General features: G+C 35.7%; 1 protein-coding gene across 1 annotated transcript in view; it reads left to right on the top strand.

Moving 5' to 3' along the window:
• Window positions 1-16,108, top strand: part of LOC136850494 (ABC transporter F family member 4-like) — a 60,058-nt gene extending 43,950 nt beyond the window's left edge. The window contains exon 3 of the mRNA XM_067124065.1: window positions 15,934-16,108. Within this exon, the coding sequence (XP_066980166.1) occupies window positions 15,934-16,108 (175 nt within the window). The remainder of the gene's footprint in view (window positions 1-15,933) is intronic.
• The last annotated feature ends 4,724 nt before the right edge of the window (window positions 16,109-20,832 follow it).

Raw genomic sequence — 20,832 nt, 5'->3', positions numbered from 1 at the left:
GCTGTTGCTATAATTAACTCGAGCTGATGGTCCTAGGAGATGGTGTTTTAAGGAACTTAATTTTTTTTTTTAAAGGAACTTTATCACCCCCGTTAGCGAAGGAAGATTCTCAGTGTTTCTAAAATATGTGGCGGAAATTTTACCTTTTCCAGACTCTGGTCTTGCGAGAAGGTGAGTTTTCGATAAAGATTAATTACAAAAAAAAGATGGTTTTTTGAAAAAATATATAAAAATTTTTTTCTGTAAAATATGATTTTTTAAAAGGATTTTTTAAAAAGATGAATTTTTTAAAAGGATTTTTGAAAAAGATGATTTTTGTAAAACTGATTTTTTGAAAAATATGATTTTTAAAATTATTTTTTTAAAACATGATTTTTTTGAAAAGATGATTTTTGTAAAATGATTTTTTGAAAAATATGATTTTTTAAATTATTTTGTTTTAAAACATGATTTTTTAAAACGGATTTTTATAATCTGATTTTTTTAATGAATTTTTCGAAAAAGATTATTTCTTTTAAAAGGATGATTAAAAAAGTATGTTTTTGAAAAGTATGAGTTCTCGAAAAATATGATTTTTTAAAAGGATTTTTTGAAAAATATGATTTTTTAAAAGGATTTTTTGAAAAATATGATTTTTTAAAAGGATTTTTTGAAAAAATTAATTTTTGAAAAATGTTTTTAAACAAAATCTTAAATAAAAGATTACTTTTTTGACAAAGATTATTCTATTTAAAGGAGCTTTACCAACCCGTTAGCGAAGTAAAATTCTCAGTGCTCCTAAAATATCTGGCGGAAACTTACCTCCTTCAGACTTTCGTCAAGGCTACCAGATATTTTTTCTTCGACTAATGAATGGATAAGAGTTCTAAAAATTACAGAAACTTTCCGTAATATTTATTTTGATACAATCTTTGCCATAACTAGATAAAAACTGTTAACAAAGTAAGTGTTGATTTCTTATTGACCATGATTTGAGTATTTCTTATGTTCGTAATTAATCATAATTAACTTAAGAGTATTTCTTATGTTCGTAATTAATTACAATTAATTTAGGCAGTCATATTTACTACAAAAGATTAGATACAATACAGGCGAAAGCAACTGATTTACCACAACCCTTTGGAGCTGAATTAACCTGAATATAGAATTTAGGCCAAAGGACAAGCACTGGGACCTATGAGGTCATTCAGCCCCGAAACGGAAACTGACAGTAAAAGGTTTGAAAGGTGTAACAGGAGGAAAACCTCAAAGCAGTTGCACTATGAACCAACAGTTACGAGAGGGTGGAAAGTAAGATGGAAGAAAGAGAATATGTAAGGAGGTACAGTAAAAGGAACGAAAGGGACTGTAGCTAATGCCTAGTGGTGCACTGACGGCACTAGCCTACATTTCCAAAGCCTTCAGATTTGAATGTCTCATGAACCCACTTGTAGCTGTTGTGAGAAAACTAAAACAATGAGTGGAATTACTTAGTTTTGTTGTTTAAACAAGTCTTTCATCTTCGATGACTTGTCTTCAGTTGGGTTTTATGACCAAGACACACACACACACAGACACACATCAAGAAAAGACATGTATTATATATGTGTGTATATATATACTGTACATATAAATATGTATAACTGAATCACGGAAGTATGGAACGTGATGAATATATAAATAGACTTTACATATATATGAATATATAAATAGACTTTACATATATATATATATATATATATATATATATATATATATATATATATATATATATATATATATATATATATATGTGTGTGTGTGTGTGTAATATATGTATATATAAATGTGTATATGCATATGTCTATATACAGTATATACATACATACACACACACACACACACACACATATATATATATATATATATATATATATATATATATATATATATATATATATATATATATATATATATATATATATATATATATCCCACAGGCCAAAGCACCTTGAAAGCAATCTCATCTCAGGCTTCCTCCTACAATAGTGGACCCATCCCCCCCCTTCAAAAGAAAGAGCAGCAAAGCAGATATGCGCACGAAAAAAAAAAAAAAAAAAACACTGAAAGTCAAGGGAAGAGAGAGAGTGTGTGAGAGAGAGCGTGTGTGTTCCCGTCACAGCGAGATACGACATGTGTAATAGAACCCGCCGACCGTCCATACATCATGGTGAATAAACCAGACCTGGCAAACGCTTTGTCCAATCGATGACGCTCACTCTCTCTCTCTCTCTCTCCCTCTCATTACTGCTGGAAACGATTAGCACGAATTGATAGCCTTAATATAGCCATCTGCGTATGGAGTTTATTTTTTTATTCTTAATTCTTTAATGTCATACGTGGGTTTACATTTGGTAATACTGTAATTCTTTTTTTTTGTTATATTCTTTTATTTCATACGCGGGATTACTTTTGGGTAATCCCACGGACCCCCAACGTCGCCCCCCAAAAAAAATTAATTAGATCTGACGCAAGTCTTTGTTCCCAGATTGTCAATATGCCAAAAGGAAACAAAGGAGCGACTGAAATGACCTTTTTTTTTTTTTTCTATAAAAGAAAAACTATTGTGCCGGCTTTGTCTGCCCGTCCGCACTTTTTCTGCCCGCCGTCAGATCTTAAAAACTGCTGAGGCTAGAGGGCTGCAAATTGGTATGTTGATCATCCACCCTCCAGTCATCAAACATACCAAATTGCAGCCCTCTAGCCTCGGTAGTTTTTAAGATCCGAGGCCGGGCATAATCGTGCTTCTGGCAACGATACAGGATAGGCCACCACCGAACCGTGGTTACAGTTTCATGGGCAACGGCTTATACCGAGACCACCGATAGATAGATGTATTTTAGGTGGCCTTGAATATATACGCTGTACAGAGAACTCGATTGCGCCGGAGAAACTTCGGCGCATTTAAAAAATGAAACGCTGATGGCAATGTTGTCGAGGAGGTGTTTTTCAATTAAAACTCATTTGAGCTGAATTACGCCTTGTGAGTTTTCTTTCTTCTTCCTTTTCAGCCCGACGGAAAATGTTTCCTAGTGTTTTTGGGGCATTTGGGTCCCCGAGTGTTTGTGCGTATGTTGGTTCGTGGTCTCCTTTTTTTTATTTTTATTTTATTTCCAAGATGTTTCACTTGCATGGACACTTGAGAGGCTGAAGTAATGAATGCTTACTGCCTTAATATTTGAGTACCTGGCTTTGCCTTTTGTGAGAGGGAAGTTTCTTTTCTCTCTCTCTCTCTCTCTCTCTCTCTCTCTCTCTCTCTCTCTCTCCGTGACGATGATAGCAGAACTACGGTTTGTAAAACTGGGACAAATCGAATTTATATTTTCTTCAAGTAAAAACAACAGAGGTTGTTTCTGGGGCAAGAGGAAGAATTTGGCCTAATGTTATTCAGTAATTCTTTGGATTTACTTTAATTGTGATAATTTATTTAAAAAAAGCATAGGTTTCAGTTTTATTCTTAAATCTGAGGAAGTTACTGAAAATGTTAAGTATATAACATTGCTTCGCATTTGTTTATTCATTTATCTGTTATGTTTAAAGTATTTACGTCATTATTTTTTATTTATCTATTTATTTCTTGATTATTATCTGCTTACTCATTTCCCTAAAATGCATCAGATTATTGAATTATTTGCTCATTTATCTGTTTAAGAAAGATTCTTATGCGTATTTTCAGCTTCATGATAACCAGCGTTAGCTCTGAAGCAAGCAATATCAATGGACATTTTATCTGCACACACACACACACACACACGTATATATATATATATATATATATATATATATATATATATATATATATATATATATATATATATATATGTACCATATATATATATATATATATATATATATATATACATATATATATATATATATTATATATATATATATATACATATACATATACACCTGTATATATATACAAACTCATATACAAAGAAAGAGCATTGAGTCCTTTAATCTCTCGATATTCTAATACCTATATTAAATTCTCTGCTGAAAACCTTCGCATATGAATTTGGTATTAAAATGATAAAAACTGTTTCTCTTGGCGCTGACGGAGGAATAGATTCTTCACTTCCATATTCAGATTTGAGGTTGCTGCAGAAACCGTTTTCAAAAATATTTGGAAACTGAAAAATTAAGTTCACCGTATTTTGACTTTGTATGAAGAAATTATATTTGGAAATGGAGAAATTAAGTTCATCGAATTTTGAATTTGTATGGAGAACTTTATCTTAATAATCTCTCATCGAAATTCATTACCAATGAAACCATCCAGGTATCTGGGTGTCACGACAGACGATAAGAAGAGAGAGAGAGAGAGAGAGAGAGAGAGAGAGAGAGAGAGAGAGAGAGAGAGAGAGAGAGAGAGAGAGGGGGGTGGGAGGTTGAGACATTTTCCAAAATGAATCATGGAAATTCACTTAAACAAACCTAAGAAATAGAAAAAAGATTTTTAGTTTATCTATTTGAGAGAGAGAGAGAGAGAGAGAGAGAGAGAGAGAGAGAGAGAGAGAGAGAGAGAGAGAGAGAGAGAGGGGGTCTGGGACACTTTCCAAAATGAATCATGGAAATTTATTTAAACAAACCTAAGAAACATAAAAAGTAAGATTTTCTGTTTATCTATTTTGGGAGAGAGAACGAGAGAGAGGGTGGGGGCAGGTTGGGACACTTTCCAAAATGAATCATGGAAATTTATTGAAACCAACCTAAGAAATAGAAAAAAGTAAGATTTTTCGTTTATCTATTTTGACAGAGAGAGAGAGAGAGAGAGAGAGAGAGAGAGAGAGAGAGAGAGAGAGAGAGAGAGAGAGAGAGATGTTGGGGGTTTGGGACACTTTCCAAAATGAATAATGAAAATTTATTTAAACCAACCTAAGAAATAGAAGAAAAGTGAGATTTTTCGTTTATCTATTTTGAGAGAGAGAGAGAGAGAGGGGGTGTGTTTGAGATATTTTCCATATCATGGAAATTCATTTAAATCAAATTGAAAAATAAAAAAAGGAGGATTTCTCATTTATCTGTTTTGATAGAGAGAGAGAGAGAGAGAGAGAGAGAGAGAGAGAGAGAGAGAGAGAGAGAGAGAGAGAGAGAGAGAGAGAGAGAGAATTTTCTGAGTCAAAACACAGTTGGAAGTTTAAACGAACCTAGAACACTAAACCGGGTAAAATCTTTATTATCTAATTTAATTATCTATATCTTCTTTTACTTCTTTGCTGAGAGAGAGAGAGAGAGAGAGAGAGAGAGAGAGAGAGAGAGAGAGAGAGAGAGAGAGAGAGAGAGAGAGAGAGAGAGAGAGAGCACAGCCATAATGCAATGTCAAAATCATTTAAATAAGATGGAAAAGTAGCTAATTTTTTATATATATTTCCATCATATACTTTGCAATTCTTTTCACACACACACACACAGAGAGAGAGAGAGAGAGAGAGAGAGAGAGAGAGAGAGAGAGAGAGAGAGAGAGCACAGCCATAATATAATGTCAAATTCAACTAAATAAAATTGAAAAGTAACTACTTTTTTTGGATATATCTTTCCATCATATACTTTGCAATTCTTTTCACACACACACACACACAGAGAGAGAGAGAGAGAGAGAGAGAGAGAGAGAGAGAGAGAGAGAGAGAGCAGCCATAATATAATGTCAAATTCAATTAAATAACATTGAAAAGTAGCTAATTTTTTATATATATATTTCCATCATATACTTTGCAATTCTTTTCACACACACACACACACAGAGAGAGAGAGAGAGAGAGAGAGAGATAGAGAGAGATCAAGCGCGGGAAGTGCAAAGGCTCTCTCTCTTCTCCCCGCAAAAGATCAAAGCATAAAATAAAACGCGGTCATGTTTTTAAAGGCCCCAAGATTTTTTTTTTTTTTACTTTTTATTTTAAAATCTTTTGTTTTTATTTTTTTTTTCTAAGCAACGGAAGGCGCGCTACCACGTCTGGAAGCCCATCACAAAAAATAGATTCGGGCTGAGTAACAGCACCGAGACTCCCGCAGCAACGTTTTATAGAAATTTCGACTCTCTCTCTCTCTCTCTCTCTCTCTCTCTCTTGTGATCAGTTCTCGGAAGAGTCCGTCCATAGTGGGGAGGGGGAGAGGTGAGTTGTGCCTCCTGTTGCATGAATGTTTAATTTTTTATTATTATTATTATTATTATTATTATTGCTACGAGATTCACAATTTCGTGAAAACAATCTGTGTAATAAAATCCACAATTATATAATAAATTATTATTATTATTATTATTGCTAAGAGATTCACAATTTCGTGAAAACAATCTGTGTAATAAAATCCACAATTATATAATAAATTATTATTATTATTATTGCTAAAATTCACAATTCGTGAAAAACAATAATAAAATCCACAATTATATAATAAATTATTATTATTATTATTATTATTATTATTATTATTGCTAAGAGATTCACAATTTCGTGAAAACAATCTGTGTAATAAAATCCACAATTATATAGTAAATTATAATAATAATAATAATAATAATAATAATAATAATAATAATAATAATAATAATAATAATAATTATTATTATTATTATTATTATTTTTATTATTATTATTATTATTATTATTATTATTATTATTATTAAGGAGCGAACCCTATTTATTATGGGACAAGCCCGCAGGGGCATATGAGTGTAAATTATGTATGTATGTATACATATGTATAGCTGTCCAACTTCTTTAACTTTAAATTGCTCTAACACGCGCGCGCGCACACACACACACACACCTTATTTAAAAAATACGCTCCCTTTGTTATTTCAATTTCAGGAAATTAATTTTCCATTAATCACACTTTGCTAAATTTCCTTCAGATGAACTGCGCTGCAAAAATTACCTTATCACCTCACCTATTAAATGCCTTGTTTAACCAATAACTTTGCAAAAGAATGATTGCCTAAACAAGCCTCCCCCCCTACTCACCCTCGCTTTTGAGAACCACCTATTTTACCCCTTTCTGTAAATGTGGTCCCCGTAAACCAACTATCACCACCTCCCTCCCCCTACACTAAGTGATCCCGGTATACCACAAAGCCTCCCACCCCAGGTGATTCCCGAAACCCCACCCCAGCATTCGATACCAGGCGATCCCCGAGACTCCCCAGCCGCCTTCTCACCCGTCGCAAGGAATTGGCGGGTAGTTGAAACTAGAAAATCAGACGCACAGAGAGAGAGAGAGAGAGAGAGAGAGAGAGAGAGAGAGAGAGAGAGAGAGAGAGTCAGTCCATCAGGGCGATTAATTCGCGGCGCATTGATCCCTCCGCCATTGCGAAATGCGTTGAACCGCATACTAAGCAGGCATTTTGATATCCGACCGACGAGGAGGGAGGGGGAAGGGCATTTGGGGGTATTTGATGCAGGGTCATGATTCCCGGAGACTTAAGCTGCGCGGTCGCCCGGTCAAGTGTCGTGGAGTTAATGATGCAATCTCGATTCTCTCTCTCTCTCTCTTCTTGAGACTCAAAGCATTGTTAAAAGACAGAAAGGGAGATTGGCTCTCTCTCTCTCTCTCTCTCTCTCTCTCTCTCTCTCTTCCCTCGAGAGAAATGACTAGGCTGGGAAGGATTGGCAAACCTCCGATTGAATTCCGAATTCAGGGTTGGACTTTGCTTAATTATAACTTTTCTTCTTGCGGTTAAGTTTTTTTTTTTCTTAGCGGTGGGGTAAAAATGTCTCGATGCATTAGATCCGGAGAGAACAGATGGCACTCAAATACTCATACACACATATATTTATATACATATAAAAATATATATATAAAATATATATATGTATTGATGGCGCGGTGGTAACGTCCACTAGAGTCGCTGAATGGGTCCATGTCAAGGGTTCGCGTCCCGATGGTACTTATTCATTTATCACTTATATAAATTCCCCTTCGGTGATAATTCTCCATCGGAGATACTCTCGAGGTAGCGTGAATTTGATATTAAGCGACATTTGTAGCTTCATGATTGTATATAAATCACGGTGTGATAAAAAAATTTCATGTGTGATCATGTAAAAAAATTTCATGTATATATGAATACATATATTTATATATATATATATATATATATATATATATATATATATATATATATATATATATATATATATATATATATATATATATATATATATATATATACACACACACACACAAACATCAATAAAGCCGCATACCCCTCAACTATAGCAGGCAGGCAAATTTGGGTGTGGCCAGCATGTGAATGACCCTTAGTAATCTGGGTTTTAGGCAAAGGGTCACTCGTTACGTACATGCATATGCTTGTGTGTGTGTGCGTGCATGTGTGCGTCCTTGCATTATCCTCAGCTAGCATTATTCCATTACATGCGTACGTGATTATTATGTCGGAAACCTAAATGCAAATGGAGGACAGGGACGATAATAATAATTATAATCCCCTTGCTTCTGAGAAAAAAAAAATTACAATTATAGATGGGGGGAAAAGGTCTGTTTGCATCGAGCGCATAACAAATGCTTGTATTCCCGTTGTGCTTAGTCGGTATGGTAGAGACAAGGAACGGGAGGATAAACTGAGAGAGAGAGAGAGAGAGAGAGAGAGAGAGAGAGAGAGAGAGAGAGAGAGAGAGAGAGAGAGAGCTAACAACTTCATCTCCCTTTCATCACTATCTTCTCTATATAAGGGACTTGTGCAAAGTTCCTTATGGTAAACTTTTTCACTATCTTGACATATGTGTATATATATATATATATATATATATATATATATATATATATATATATATATATATATATATATATATATATATATATTTGTACATGTTAGTGAGAACAATCATGCTATCAACTGGGAAGGGGCAAAAAGGATTGTATATTCTAATAATGCACTGGAAAGGAACATCATTGAATCTAGCTTCATAAAAGAAAGTTACAACCATAATATGAATATCAGTCAAGGGATGTATAAACTTGATCCTTTAATATCAAAAGAAATTTGTATGTTTAAACTTTAAGGTAGGCAGTAGAGATATATGAAAATAGGATTATCATATTTATAAACACATATAGGTTAATGAGTTTCCAAACTCCGCCTCCATGACACCTGTCAGGTGTGGATCTGCGGTGGGGTATGGTCTGTTTATCAGCAATGTCCCCTGAGAGTCTATTGTGATTTTTAGCCAAATGAGTTTTAAAGGCCACTCCTACCTCGACACCGGCCAGAGTGGGTATATGGAGCCTCTAACGGTTGTGTATGTTCGTTAGTACTGTTCTTGTAGTATATATATTTGTGACTTCTCACACTCTGTATCAGTCCTTCGTCAATGGCTTGGAAATAAAGTCGAAACCGGTCAGGACCTACACCCCGTTTCTTATTTTTCACCTGTGGTAATGTGTGATATATATATATATATATATATATATATATGTGTGTGTGTGTGTGTGCGTATTTTCATAATGAAACTTATTTTTCAACTTCTCAGTTATTACTTTCCGTACACTTTTGGGATATGCTTGTCACTACAAATCTTGTAACCGTGTGGGATACACGCCCACGAAAATATATATATATATATATATATATATATATATATATATATATATATATATATATATATATATATATATATATATATATATATATATATGTCTCTCCCTTTCGTGATGGGGATTCGAACCCCCGCTGACTAATTGCAGTGAGTCTGCCGTAACCCACAATGCCAAGAAAACTCACTCTACCTAGAGTTCGAATCCCACCACGAAGCGACGAACTCCCTCATTTACTCCACATATTTTGAAAAATTTATGAAGAATAAATGTAAATCTGATGTAAGTGAACAATAGATTATATTATATTTTTCCTTTCCTGTAAGGGAGAAAAACTATGGCAAAACATACATTGAATTGAACTAAATATAGAATTTAGTCCAAAGGCCAAGCACTGGGACCTATGAGGTCATTCAGCCCAGAAACGGATATTATTAACAGTGAAAGGTTAGAAAGTTGTAACATGAGGAAAAACTCAAAGCAGTTGCACTATGAATCTATTGTTAAGAGAGGGTGGAAAGTAAGATAGAATTAAGAAAATATGAAAGGAGGCACACTAAAAGGAACGAAGGAGGGCACGCTGCGAAGAACCTTAAGTAATGCCTACAGTGCACCGCACGAGGTGCACTGACAGCACTACCCTCTTAAGGGGAGAAAAACATAGTGTGTGGAACACACTTGCGAGTATATGGAAAAAGTTTTTCGTTTAGTTTGTTCTGAGAAAATAACTACTTTTGCAATTTCCTGAGCAAAATGCTGTAAGGGGTTTACCTTCCATAGCATGCGTGGGGAAAGAAAAACTAATATCCTGTTCGGTGATTAGCACTGAGAGAGAGAGAGAGAGAGAGAGAGAGAGAGAGAGAGAGAGAGAGAGAGAGAGAGAGAGAGAGAGTTTCCTATCACAGAGTAAAATATCATCGTTCATACGTATATTCCCGAAGAAATGAAGAATGAAAAGTAAAAAAAGAGAGAGAGAGAGAGAGAGAGAGAGAGAGAGAGAGAGAGAGAGAGGTCACTGAGGATAATATCATCCTGAATACTAATTTCCAAAGAAATGTAAAGAGAGAGAGAGAGAGAGAGAGAGAGAGAGAGAGAGTACAATACCATTCTCTCAAGACGCAATATCATTATTCCTGAAGAAATGTAAAAAAAAAGGAAGTTAAAGAGAGAGAGAGCGAGAGAGAAGGGGGGGGGTTACATCCTATCACAGAGTACAATACCATTCTGAATACGTATTCATGAAGAAATGTAAAAAAATGAGAGAGTTAGAAGAGAGAGAGACAGAGTTACATCCTATCACAGAGTACAATACCATTGTGAATACGTATTCATGAAGAAATGTAAAAAAAATGGAAGTTAAAGAGAGAGAGACAGAGTACTTCCTCTCACGGAGTACAATACCATTCTTAATACGTATTCCTGAAGAAACGTAAAATAAAAAAGTTAGAGAGAGAGAGAGAGAGAGAGAGAGTACTTCCTCTCACGGAGTACAATAACATTCTTAATACTTATACCCGAAGAAATATTAATACGAAAAGAGGACATAAAGCGAATGATTAATCTCGTATTTAATTTGCCGACCTGATCTCTCTCTCTCTCTCGAGAGAGATATAAACCGTATGACGTAATGAATTGCTGCCGAATCCGATATTCAACCCTGATGAGTCAAAAGGAATTTTTCGCGACCCGCGAACATTAATTACGGATATTAAACATGAATCGTGAGGTCATCGTACACCTTCCATAATCTCCCTATTTAATTAACCGGATTGCTGCCGTTTTACTCCAAATTGATGTCTGGCATTTCGACCCGGTTTTCAAGGGAACTACTGAGAAGTTTTACTGCAAACTGATGTCTGCCGTTTAGACCATCTTTATAGGGAACTGCTGAGAAATTGGCAGTTTTACTTCAGATTGATGTCTGCCGTTTAGATCCGGTTTTCAAGGGAACTACTGAGAACGTTTTACTGCAAACTGATTCTGCCGTTTAGACCGGTTTTCAAGGGAACTGCTGGGAAGTTTTACTGCAAACTAATGTCTGCCGTTTAGACCGGTTTTCAAGGGAACTGCTGAGAAGTTTTACTGCAAACTAATGTCTGCTGTTTAGACCGGTTTTCAAGGGAACTGCTGAGAAGTTTTACTGCAAACTAATGTCTGCCGTTTAGACCGGTTTTCAAGGGAACGGCTGGGAAGTGTTACTCCAAATTGATGTCTGCCGTTTCGACTCGGGTTTTCAAGGGAACGGCTGGGACGTTTTACTCCAAATTCATGTCTGCCGTTTCGACTCGGGTTTTCAAGGGACCGGCTGAGAAGTTTTACTCCAAATTGATGTCTGCCGTTTCGACTCGGGTTTTCAAGGGAACGGCTGGGAAGATTTACTCCAAATTGATATCTGCCGTTTAGACCCGGTTTTCAAGGGAACTGCTGAAAAGTTTTACTCCAAATTGATATCTGCCGTTTAGACCCGGTTTTCAAGGGAACTGCTGAAAAGTTTTACTCCAAATTGATATCTGCCGTTTGCACCCGGTTTTCAAGGGAACCGCTGAGAAATTTGACGATTTACTCCAGACTGATGTCTGCCGTTCAGACCATCTTTAAAGGGAACTGATGAGAAATTTGAAATTATTGCCACTTCTCTCTATTATGTTTGTCTTAGGCATGTCAAGTTGCGTCAATACATTATTATTTATTATTATTATTATTATTATTATTATTATTATTACAAAATCCACATTTATGTAAAGTAATGTATTTACAAATGATAAAATAAATTCCAGGAGCTTTTGAGAGCCTGCTCAGCTCCCTTCTTTTTTTTTTCTAGCTGAAGAAGGGAGCTGAGCAGGCTCTCGAAAGCTCCTGGAATTTATTTTATCATTTGTAAATACATTACTTTACATAAATGTGGATTTTGTATTTTATAAACATATTCACGGGATTGTGAAGAAGATTTGCATTATTATTATTATTATTATTATTATTATTATTATTATTATTATTATTGAGAAGATAAACCCCTTGTTCATAAGGGACAAGTCTGCTGGCGCAACTGACCTGAAATTCCAGCTTCCAAAGGATATGTAATTTTAAATTGTAAGTTACAGAAGAGAACAGGAAGCACAGAAAGGAGAGATCAGTTATTAGGAAAGAAAGACAAATTAATGAACTAATAAATAAACTCCTAAACTACATAGCGAGACAAATAACATCTAAACGCAGAATGAAATTAACATTAGGGTCCCGATGAAATACAGAGACGCTCAGGGTTCAAGCTGAAATGGCATCAGGGTTAATGTCCTCTCTCTCTCTCTCTCTCTCTCTCTCTCTCTCTCTCTCTCTCTCTCTCTCTCTCTCTCTCTCCGTTTGATCTGTAGAAGAGGTGAAAATGATTTTCGATGGTGGCCCATATCTCTTTGTTGTTTGGGAAGAAATAGTTCCGGAGACGGATGAATGGAGACCATTGTACGCTGAGCAGATCATAGTCTTCCCTGGAAGGTTTTGGGGGGCAGGGGATGGGGGGATGTTCATATCCTACATACCTTCAGGAGAGGTCACTTTGGGGGCCATTGATAGAGAAAAGGTCAAAAGATGACGACGGCACACAGGGCCGAAGCCCTAATTATGCCGAGGACCTCAGAAAGGACCTCGCGTGCTCTGCGCATGCTCACGACAAAATTCTTTCTCTTCTTCTCTCAAAAACGGGTCTGGCTCTTAGCGCCATCTATTTCTTTTGTGAAGGGATGACGGACGGAATTACATTTTTTTTTTATTACAATGTCTCTCTTCAAGAATGCCCCTTATATTATCCTCCGCTGCGATTATTTTATCATCTAAGAATGCGATTACTATACAGGGAACCTTGGGATGAACGGAGGGAAGCCATGAACAATATATATACATATATATATATCTATATATATAAATATATATATATATATATAATATATTATATATAAAACGAAAAGGTCTTTTGATTTTCTGAAATTATGAGAATTATGGGTTTGAGAGAGAGAAGAGAGAGAGAGATTGAGAGAGAGACCATAAAAGAGAAAGCTTACTCTTGATTTTAATGAACATTATCGAGGAGGAAGGAAAGATAGGGTTAACTGAGAGAGAGAGAGAGAGAGAGAGAGAGAGAGAGAGAGAGAGAGAGAGAGAGAGAGAGAGAGTAGAAGTAAAGAAGTTAGAAGAGAGAGAGGAGTTAAGGAAAAGGTTAACTGAGAGAGAGAGAGAGAGAGAGAGAGAGAGAGAGAGAGAGAGAGAGAGAGAGAGAGAGAGAGAGAGAGAGAGAATGACCTGCATTCGATCCCTGAACCAGACGGGGATGGATCGTTCCTCAGATGTCAAGGAAGCCTCTGTTGACTGACACAAGCAGTGCATTATGTACCTGATTGTTGGCTGAATGCTGTGGGTCGCATTTATGTTGAAGAGAGAATATGTTGAAGAGAGACTTCATGCACAACGACTTATAGAGAGAGAGAGAGAGAGAGAGAGAGAGAGAGAGAGAGAGAGAGAGAGAGACGTGAATGATCATTGCTCCATCAATACACATACAAATGAAGACAGGAGGGTTCCAGCAAAAGCCTCATAATTCACGTGTGAAAATATTCCTAGGATATTCCTAAGAGATATTCTCTCTCTCTCTCTCTCTCTCTCTCTCTCTCTCTCTCTCTCTCTCTCTCTCTCTCTCTCTCTCTCATCAAAAAGCGAGCTCGGCTTTTAGCACCTTCAACTTCTTTTGTGGAGGCAGGAGGGACGAAATTAGATTCTTTTCGTGAATGAAAATCCCTCCTAAAGAATGTCTCTGTTGTAGGATATACATAAATATATATGTGTATATATATACATACATATATATATATATATATATATATATATATATATATATATATATATATATACATACATACATACTCACACATGCATAATCCCAAGTGCAGGGCAACGCGTGCATATATGCATTTGAAGCTCAACATATTTTTGTTTTATAAATATGCAATTTTAAGGAATCCTTTCAAATTTATTGGAATAAATTGAGTCTCTTGGCCCAGTCAGTAAAATACTTAGGTCATGTTACTTCAATGCTTTTACATTTCTCTATAACGACAGATAATTCGTGTTTTATTTATGAGAATTTACATTTGGAGGTTTACATGTATATATGTATGTGTATGACTGTATGTATGAATGTAGGTATATAAGTATGTATGCATGTTTGTATGCAGGTGGGTATACACGTATGTAGGTATGTATGTATGTACCTATGCATGTATATATGCATGTATGTATATGACTATGTATGTACGTATATAAGTATGTATGTATGTATGTAGGTAGGTATACACTTATGTATGTATGCAGTTTGGTAGGTGTACACTTATGTATGTATGTATGTATGTATGCATGTATGTAGGTAGGTATACACGTATGAATGTAAGTGTGTACCCATGTATGTTAAACCACCTTGTATAAAATGTGCAAGATGAATAAATGAAACGATTTCACAGTGTATTATGTATGTACCAATGTATGTATGCATCTTAAACCGTCTTGTATAAAATGCATAAGATGAATAAATGAAACGACTTCACAGTTTGACAGCATAAAAGCAAAATAACTGAACGGATGAAAAGTGATTTAAATATACTGCACCCAAACTGAGTCTTGGAACTTCCATTCAATGGAGCATGAGGAATAAATCATCAAAAGAGAGTTCCGGAGAAATTATGAAAGAACGCAATTACTCTTTGTCCGGGTTCATTAACGAACGTAAACAGTATTCAGTTGTAGTTTTGTAATATATAAATATGCATGAATATATGTATGTATGTATGTATGTATATGTATATATAAATTATTTATCAATATTTATATATATATATATATATATGTATATGTAAACATACTTACATACGTGTTATATATATATATATATATATATATATATATATATATATATATATATATATATATATATATCAATATTTATATATATATGTATATGTATATATAATTATATACATATGCATAGATATGCATATATACTATTTGTATACATATATACATATATAAGTATATATATACATATACATATATAGGCTATATATACTGTATATATTTATAAATACATACATACATATATATATATATATATATATATATATATATATATATATATATATATAGATATATATATATATATATATATATATATATATATATATATATATATATATATAATACAATATATACATACATACATACATACACATATATAAATAATGTAAATATATATATACACACATACACATATATATGTACGTACATTTAGAAATAAGTTATTTTTCTAAAAATGCCCTACAGAAAACGTTCAAGCTTCAAGATACACGGAAATTCGAACAAGAAAAACCTGATAATGACTCTCATTAACGTTACGCACGAAGAAGAAGAAGAAGAAGAAGAAGAAGAAGAAGAAGAAGAAGAAGAAAGAAAATTAGAAGTAATTGGGCTCACATCATGCTGCTCATACCGAGAGTAATGGGTTGATCCGGATCAGTCTTTCCGAAACCTTTTGCTCTTCATCCGCGATTCTGATCCCCGCGACCTTCCCATGTTATCGTCCACAAATCTGGCATTATATACAAAGAAGAAGATCTTTTCGTCTTGTTATATTTTTCTTTCGGTCTCTGCGTCGATAGGTCTCCGTTCCTTATGAATTTAACAAGAAAACAGGGGCAGCTTCTTCCTCGAATAAAAGGTAACTAGTCACCCGGATGCATTTTCCCGAGATGCAACCGAGTAGCGGGAACTTTGCCTGAAAAAAGCGGGACGCCATATCTTCAAAACTAACCATAGAATTTTCTTGAAAATAATTTCCTTATGTTTTCCACACCCAGATTATCGCCAGGTTACCAAATCTGACTAACCTAACCTAGGAGGCATGGCAAAAAAACCCGGGCCTGGTGCAATAGTAGTAACATCTCGGGAGTTTACTAGCGGGACCTTCACCTGAAAAAAGCGGGACGCCATATCTCAAAAACTAACCATAGAATTTTCTTGAAAATAATCTCGTTATGTTTCCCATACCCAAATTACAATAATTTTCTCATTTCAACCTAACCTAACATTAACCTAACCTAGGGGCGTGGCAAAAAAAAAAACCGGCGCTGGTGCAATGCTAGTATACATCTCGGGAATTTGCAACCAGGGTTACTGATACAAAGTTGAATCGAAACTTTGCTCTTTAGACATGTTATTCTACATATAAAAGGAAGCATATCAGTGCGAATTTTAAAAGGTATGTTTAATCACATCCAGTTGCCAAAACAACTGAAAAAGTTATTAAAATATAAAGCTCTTATTTTTCCTTTATTGACTTACGTGCTTAATAAGAAAATGTCTATTTTTTCCACGTGCATGCTACTCTACGTAATAAAATGGAATGTAATATCAAATTTAGGCCAAATGCCAAGCACTGGGACCTATAAGGTCATTCAGCGTTGAAAGGGAAACTGAGAGTATAAAGCTTTTAAAGGCATAACAGAAGGAAAACCTCGCAGTTGCACTGTAAAACAATTGTTAGGAAAGGGTGGACAGCAAGATGGAAGACAGAGAACATGAAAGGAGGTACAGTTAAAGGAACGAAAGGGGTCGCAGCTAGGGGTCGAAGGGACGCTGCAAAGAACCTTGAGTAATGCCTACACCGCACCGCATGAGGTACACTGCATGCACTAACCCCAAAAAGGAAAATTTTTTTTTACCTATTAATCCTAAGAAGAAAGTCATAATTTTTTCCCCCCGTGTGGTACTTCCAGTAACGTACCGTAATGGGCTGGGGGGGAAGGAATCATTAAAAGCGGGTATTAAGCGATCAGCAGAATCCCTGTATATGACTGGAACGCGATCTGTGCAGTCAGCAGTTACGGTAATTGGAGTTTTCCAGCAGCGGGAGGTGCGTTATGTATTAATCCATTCCAGGGGATTTTCCCCGTAGGGGGTAATGCTGCCAGTGTCCCTCATGCAATGCACTGCATAGGCAGTACTTGAGGTTCTTTGCAACCCCTTTCGTTCCTTTTACTGCACCTCCTTTCATATTCTATCTTGCTACCCACCCTCTTCTAATAGTTCTCATATTGCAACTGCTTTGAGGTTTTCCTCCTGTTACGCCTTTAAAAAGCTTTATAATCTCAATTTCATTTTTACTGTACCTCCGTTCATATTATCGTTCTTCCATCTTGCTATCCTTAACCCTCTCCTAACAATTGTTGATTCAGAGTGCAACTGCTTTGAGGTTTTCCTCTTGTTGCACCTTTCAAACCTTTTACTGTCAGTTTCCGTTTCAGCGCTGAATGACCTCATAGGTCCCAGTGCTTGGTGTTTGGCCTAAACTCTACATTCCATTCCATTCCATTTACCTTTAGTTTATTATTCTGGTTTATGCTTTTTTTATAGAGATCATTTTTTTATTATTATTATTATTATTATTATTATTATTATTATTATTATTATTTATTAGTTATTAAGTATTAGCGGATATTTGAGATTAGTGAGTTTCAGTTTTGTTTATGCTCGTTTCTGATGACTGAATACAGAATTTTGGCCAACGGCCAAGCACTGCGACCTATGAGGTCACTCAGCGCTGAAACGGAAAATGACAGTAAAAGGTTTGAAAGGTGTAACAGGAGGAAAACCTCAAAGCAGTTGCACTATGAATCAGTTGTTAGAGAGGGTGGAAAGTAAGATGGAGGAGAGAGAATATGAACGGAGGTACAGTCAAAGGAATGAACGGGGTTGCAGCTAGGGGCAGAAGGGACGTAGCAAAAGAACTTTAAATAATGCTTGCAGTGCACCGCGTGATGCCCATTGAAGGCACTACCCCACTACGGGGAGAAAGAAAGAAAAAAAAAAGAGTAGGTTCGAGGTTTGAAAGAAAGAAAGAAAGAAAGGTCCCTTTGCATATCATACAGTTAATAAATTGAGGATTATAATAATATACCTGAACCTCTTTATTATTCCATCGACATTAATCTCATAATACGGCTTGAGAGCAAAAATAAATACGAACAGAATCTACTAAAAGATTAAACAAAGGGCTCAGCACTAATACTAAAAGTCGCACTGTAATCCTAAGGCTTCAGTTTGGGGCAGGTGCTCTGAAGTCTGATTTGAATATCACACTTCCTCGTTCTCCCAATCGGAAGATATTGACCTGTGAATCTTTTTAAATACATACAAAGCATTACAATATGGGCCAGATCCTTAGTTTTTTCTTAGGGGTGGGGTGGTAGGGGGTATTTCTATCACCTTCAAGTGGCCTTAACGCAGCATCACTGCTTAAAGCGGGTTCATGACCATCAGGTGTGTGCATACATCTGTGTGTGAATGAGGTGTTGAATATGGATATAGCAAGACAGAGAGAGAGAGAGAGAGAGAGAGAGAGAGAGAGAGAGAGAGAGAGTGCGGAGGGTGCTGCATGTAGACCCACGGCAGTAGAGGGAAGGAGAGAAACAGAAAGAGAGAGAGTTGCATGTAGGCCTAGGTATGTAGAGGAAAGGAGCCAGAGAGAGAGAGAGTGTGGAGAGGGCTGCATGTAGACCCAGGTCAGTGGAGGGAAGGAGAGAAACACAATGAGAGAGAGAGTTGCATGTAGGCCTAGGTCTGTAGTGGAAAGGAGCCAGAGAACGAGAGAGAGAGAGTGCGGAGGGGGCTGCATGTAGACCCAGGTCAGTAGAGAGAGAGAGAGAGAGAGAGAGAGAGAGAGAGAGAGAGAGAGAGAGAGAGAGAGATAGCCATTCCTTGCGTCTAGCTGTCTCTGTCTGCCTTGCAAGCCTGCCTGCCTATCTAAGTGCGTCTACCTCTCTTGCTTACTTGCCCCGTTCCACCAGCACCTTGAACTCTTGCAGATCTTTTGTTCTGAGACACATTGTGCCGTCTCTTTCTTCCTCTTCCCCACATAAAATCCCATTTGCGTCGCTTCTCCGAGCTTCTATTTGTCCTTTGTCTGCGATTAAGAGTGAGAAAAACACGGCCCTTGTTTTTGGAGGGGGATTGGAGTTGGGGGGGAGGGAGAAGGAAGGAAATAAGGGAAGTTATTTCTTGTTTTTTTTTTTTCTCCCTCTCTCGCTTCTTAGCAACCGCGCTCCCATAGACCCATAAACAGGGTCCTGTACAGAACTAGAATACAGAATTTAGGCCAAAGGCCAAGCGTTGGGACCTATCAGGTCATTCAGCGCTGGAAGAGTTAATTGAGCGTAATTAGGTTTGAAAGGTGTAACAAGAGGAAAACCTCTCAGTTGCACTATGAAACAATTGTTAGGAGAGGGTTAAGGATAGCAAGTTGGAAGAAAGATAATGTGAATAATATTCTTTTAAATATTCAACGTCCATTATTTCTATTCTTTAAATAATTATAATCATTATTCTTTAAATATTCAACGACCAATATTTCTATTCTTTAAATAACTATAACTATTATCCTTTAAAATATTCAACGTCCATTATTTACATTCTTTAAATAATTATAATTATTATTCTTTTAAATATTCAACGTCCATTATTATTCTTTTAAATATTCAACGTCCATTATTTCCATGCATTAAATAATTACAATTATTATTCTTTTAAATATTCAACGTCCATTACTTCCATCCCTTAAATAATTATAATTATTATTCTTTGAAACACTCAACGTCCATTCTTTCCATCCCTTAAATAATTATAATTATTATTCTTTGAAATATTTAACGTCCATTATTTCCATTCCTTAAATAATTAACTTCTCACTAGCTTTATTTAAACCAACGTTTTCCGCTCCCATTTTCTACCCTCTTACCGGAATATTTATTCAAATGTTGATATCGTTAATATTTCACTGCAATCCCAAGAGGAAGGAACCTTTTATTTATTTATTCTTCTTAGCGTAAATCTTTCAAATTTTTCACCCTCTCTGGAGCATTAAATATGCAGTTTATCTTTCTCTATTTAATCTTCGTGAATTATTTAATTTACTTAATTTTCTGGAATTAATCTGAAGGGGAGGGTGGCCAAAGAAAATCATTTGGAAAGCTGGTATATAAATAAGAAGATAAGCATGCCATAATGGCCCTTAATCCTAATGAATTTAAGGTCGTTTGGTGGTGGCATCTGTGAATTTGTGCCCTTGCATAATAGTAATATTTAGGTACTGATGGGATTAAGAGGCCTGGTGTAGGCCTCTGGACTCTTTTGATCAACCGAGAGAGAGAGAGAGAGAGAGAGAGAGAG

The sequence above is a fragment of the Macrobrachium rosenbergii genome, chromosome 22 (genome assembly GCF_040412425.1).
Source record: "Macrobrachium rosenbergii isolate ZJJX-2024 chromosome 22, ASM4041242v1, whole genome shotgun sequence".
NCBI classification, from domain to species: domain Eukaryota; kingdom Metazoa; phylum Arthropoda; class Malacostraca; order Decapoda; family Palaemonidae; genus Macrobrachium; species Macrobrachium rosenbergii.
Note: the sequence above shows the minus strand (reverse complement) of the source record. Positions and strands in the feature narration are given on the sequence as shown.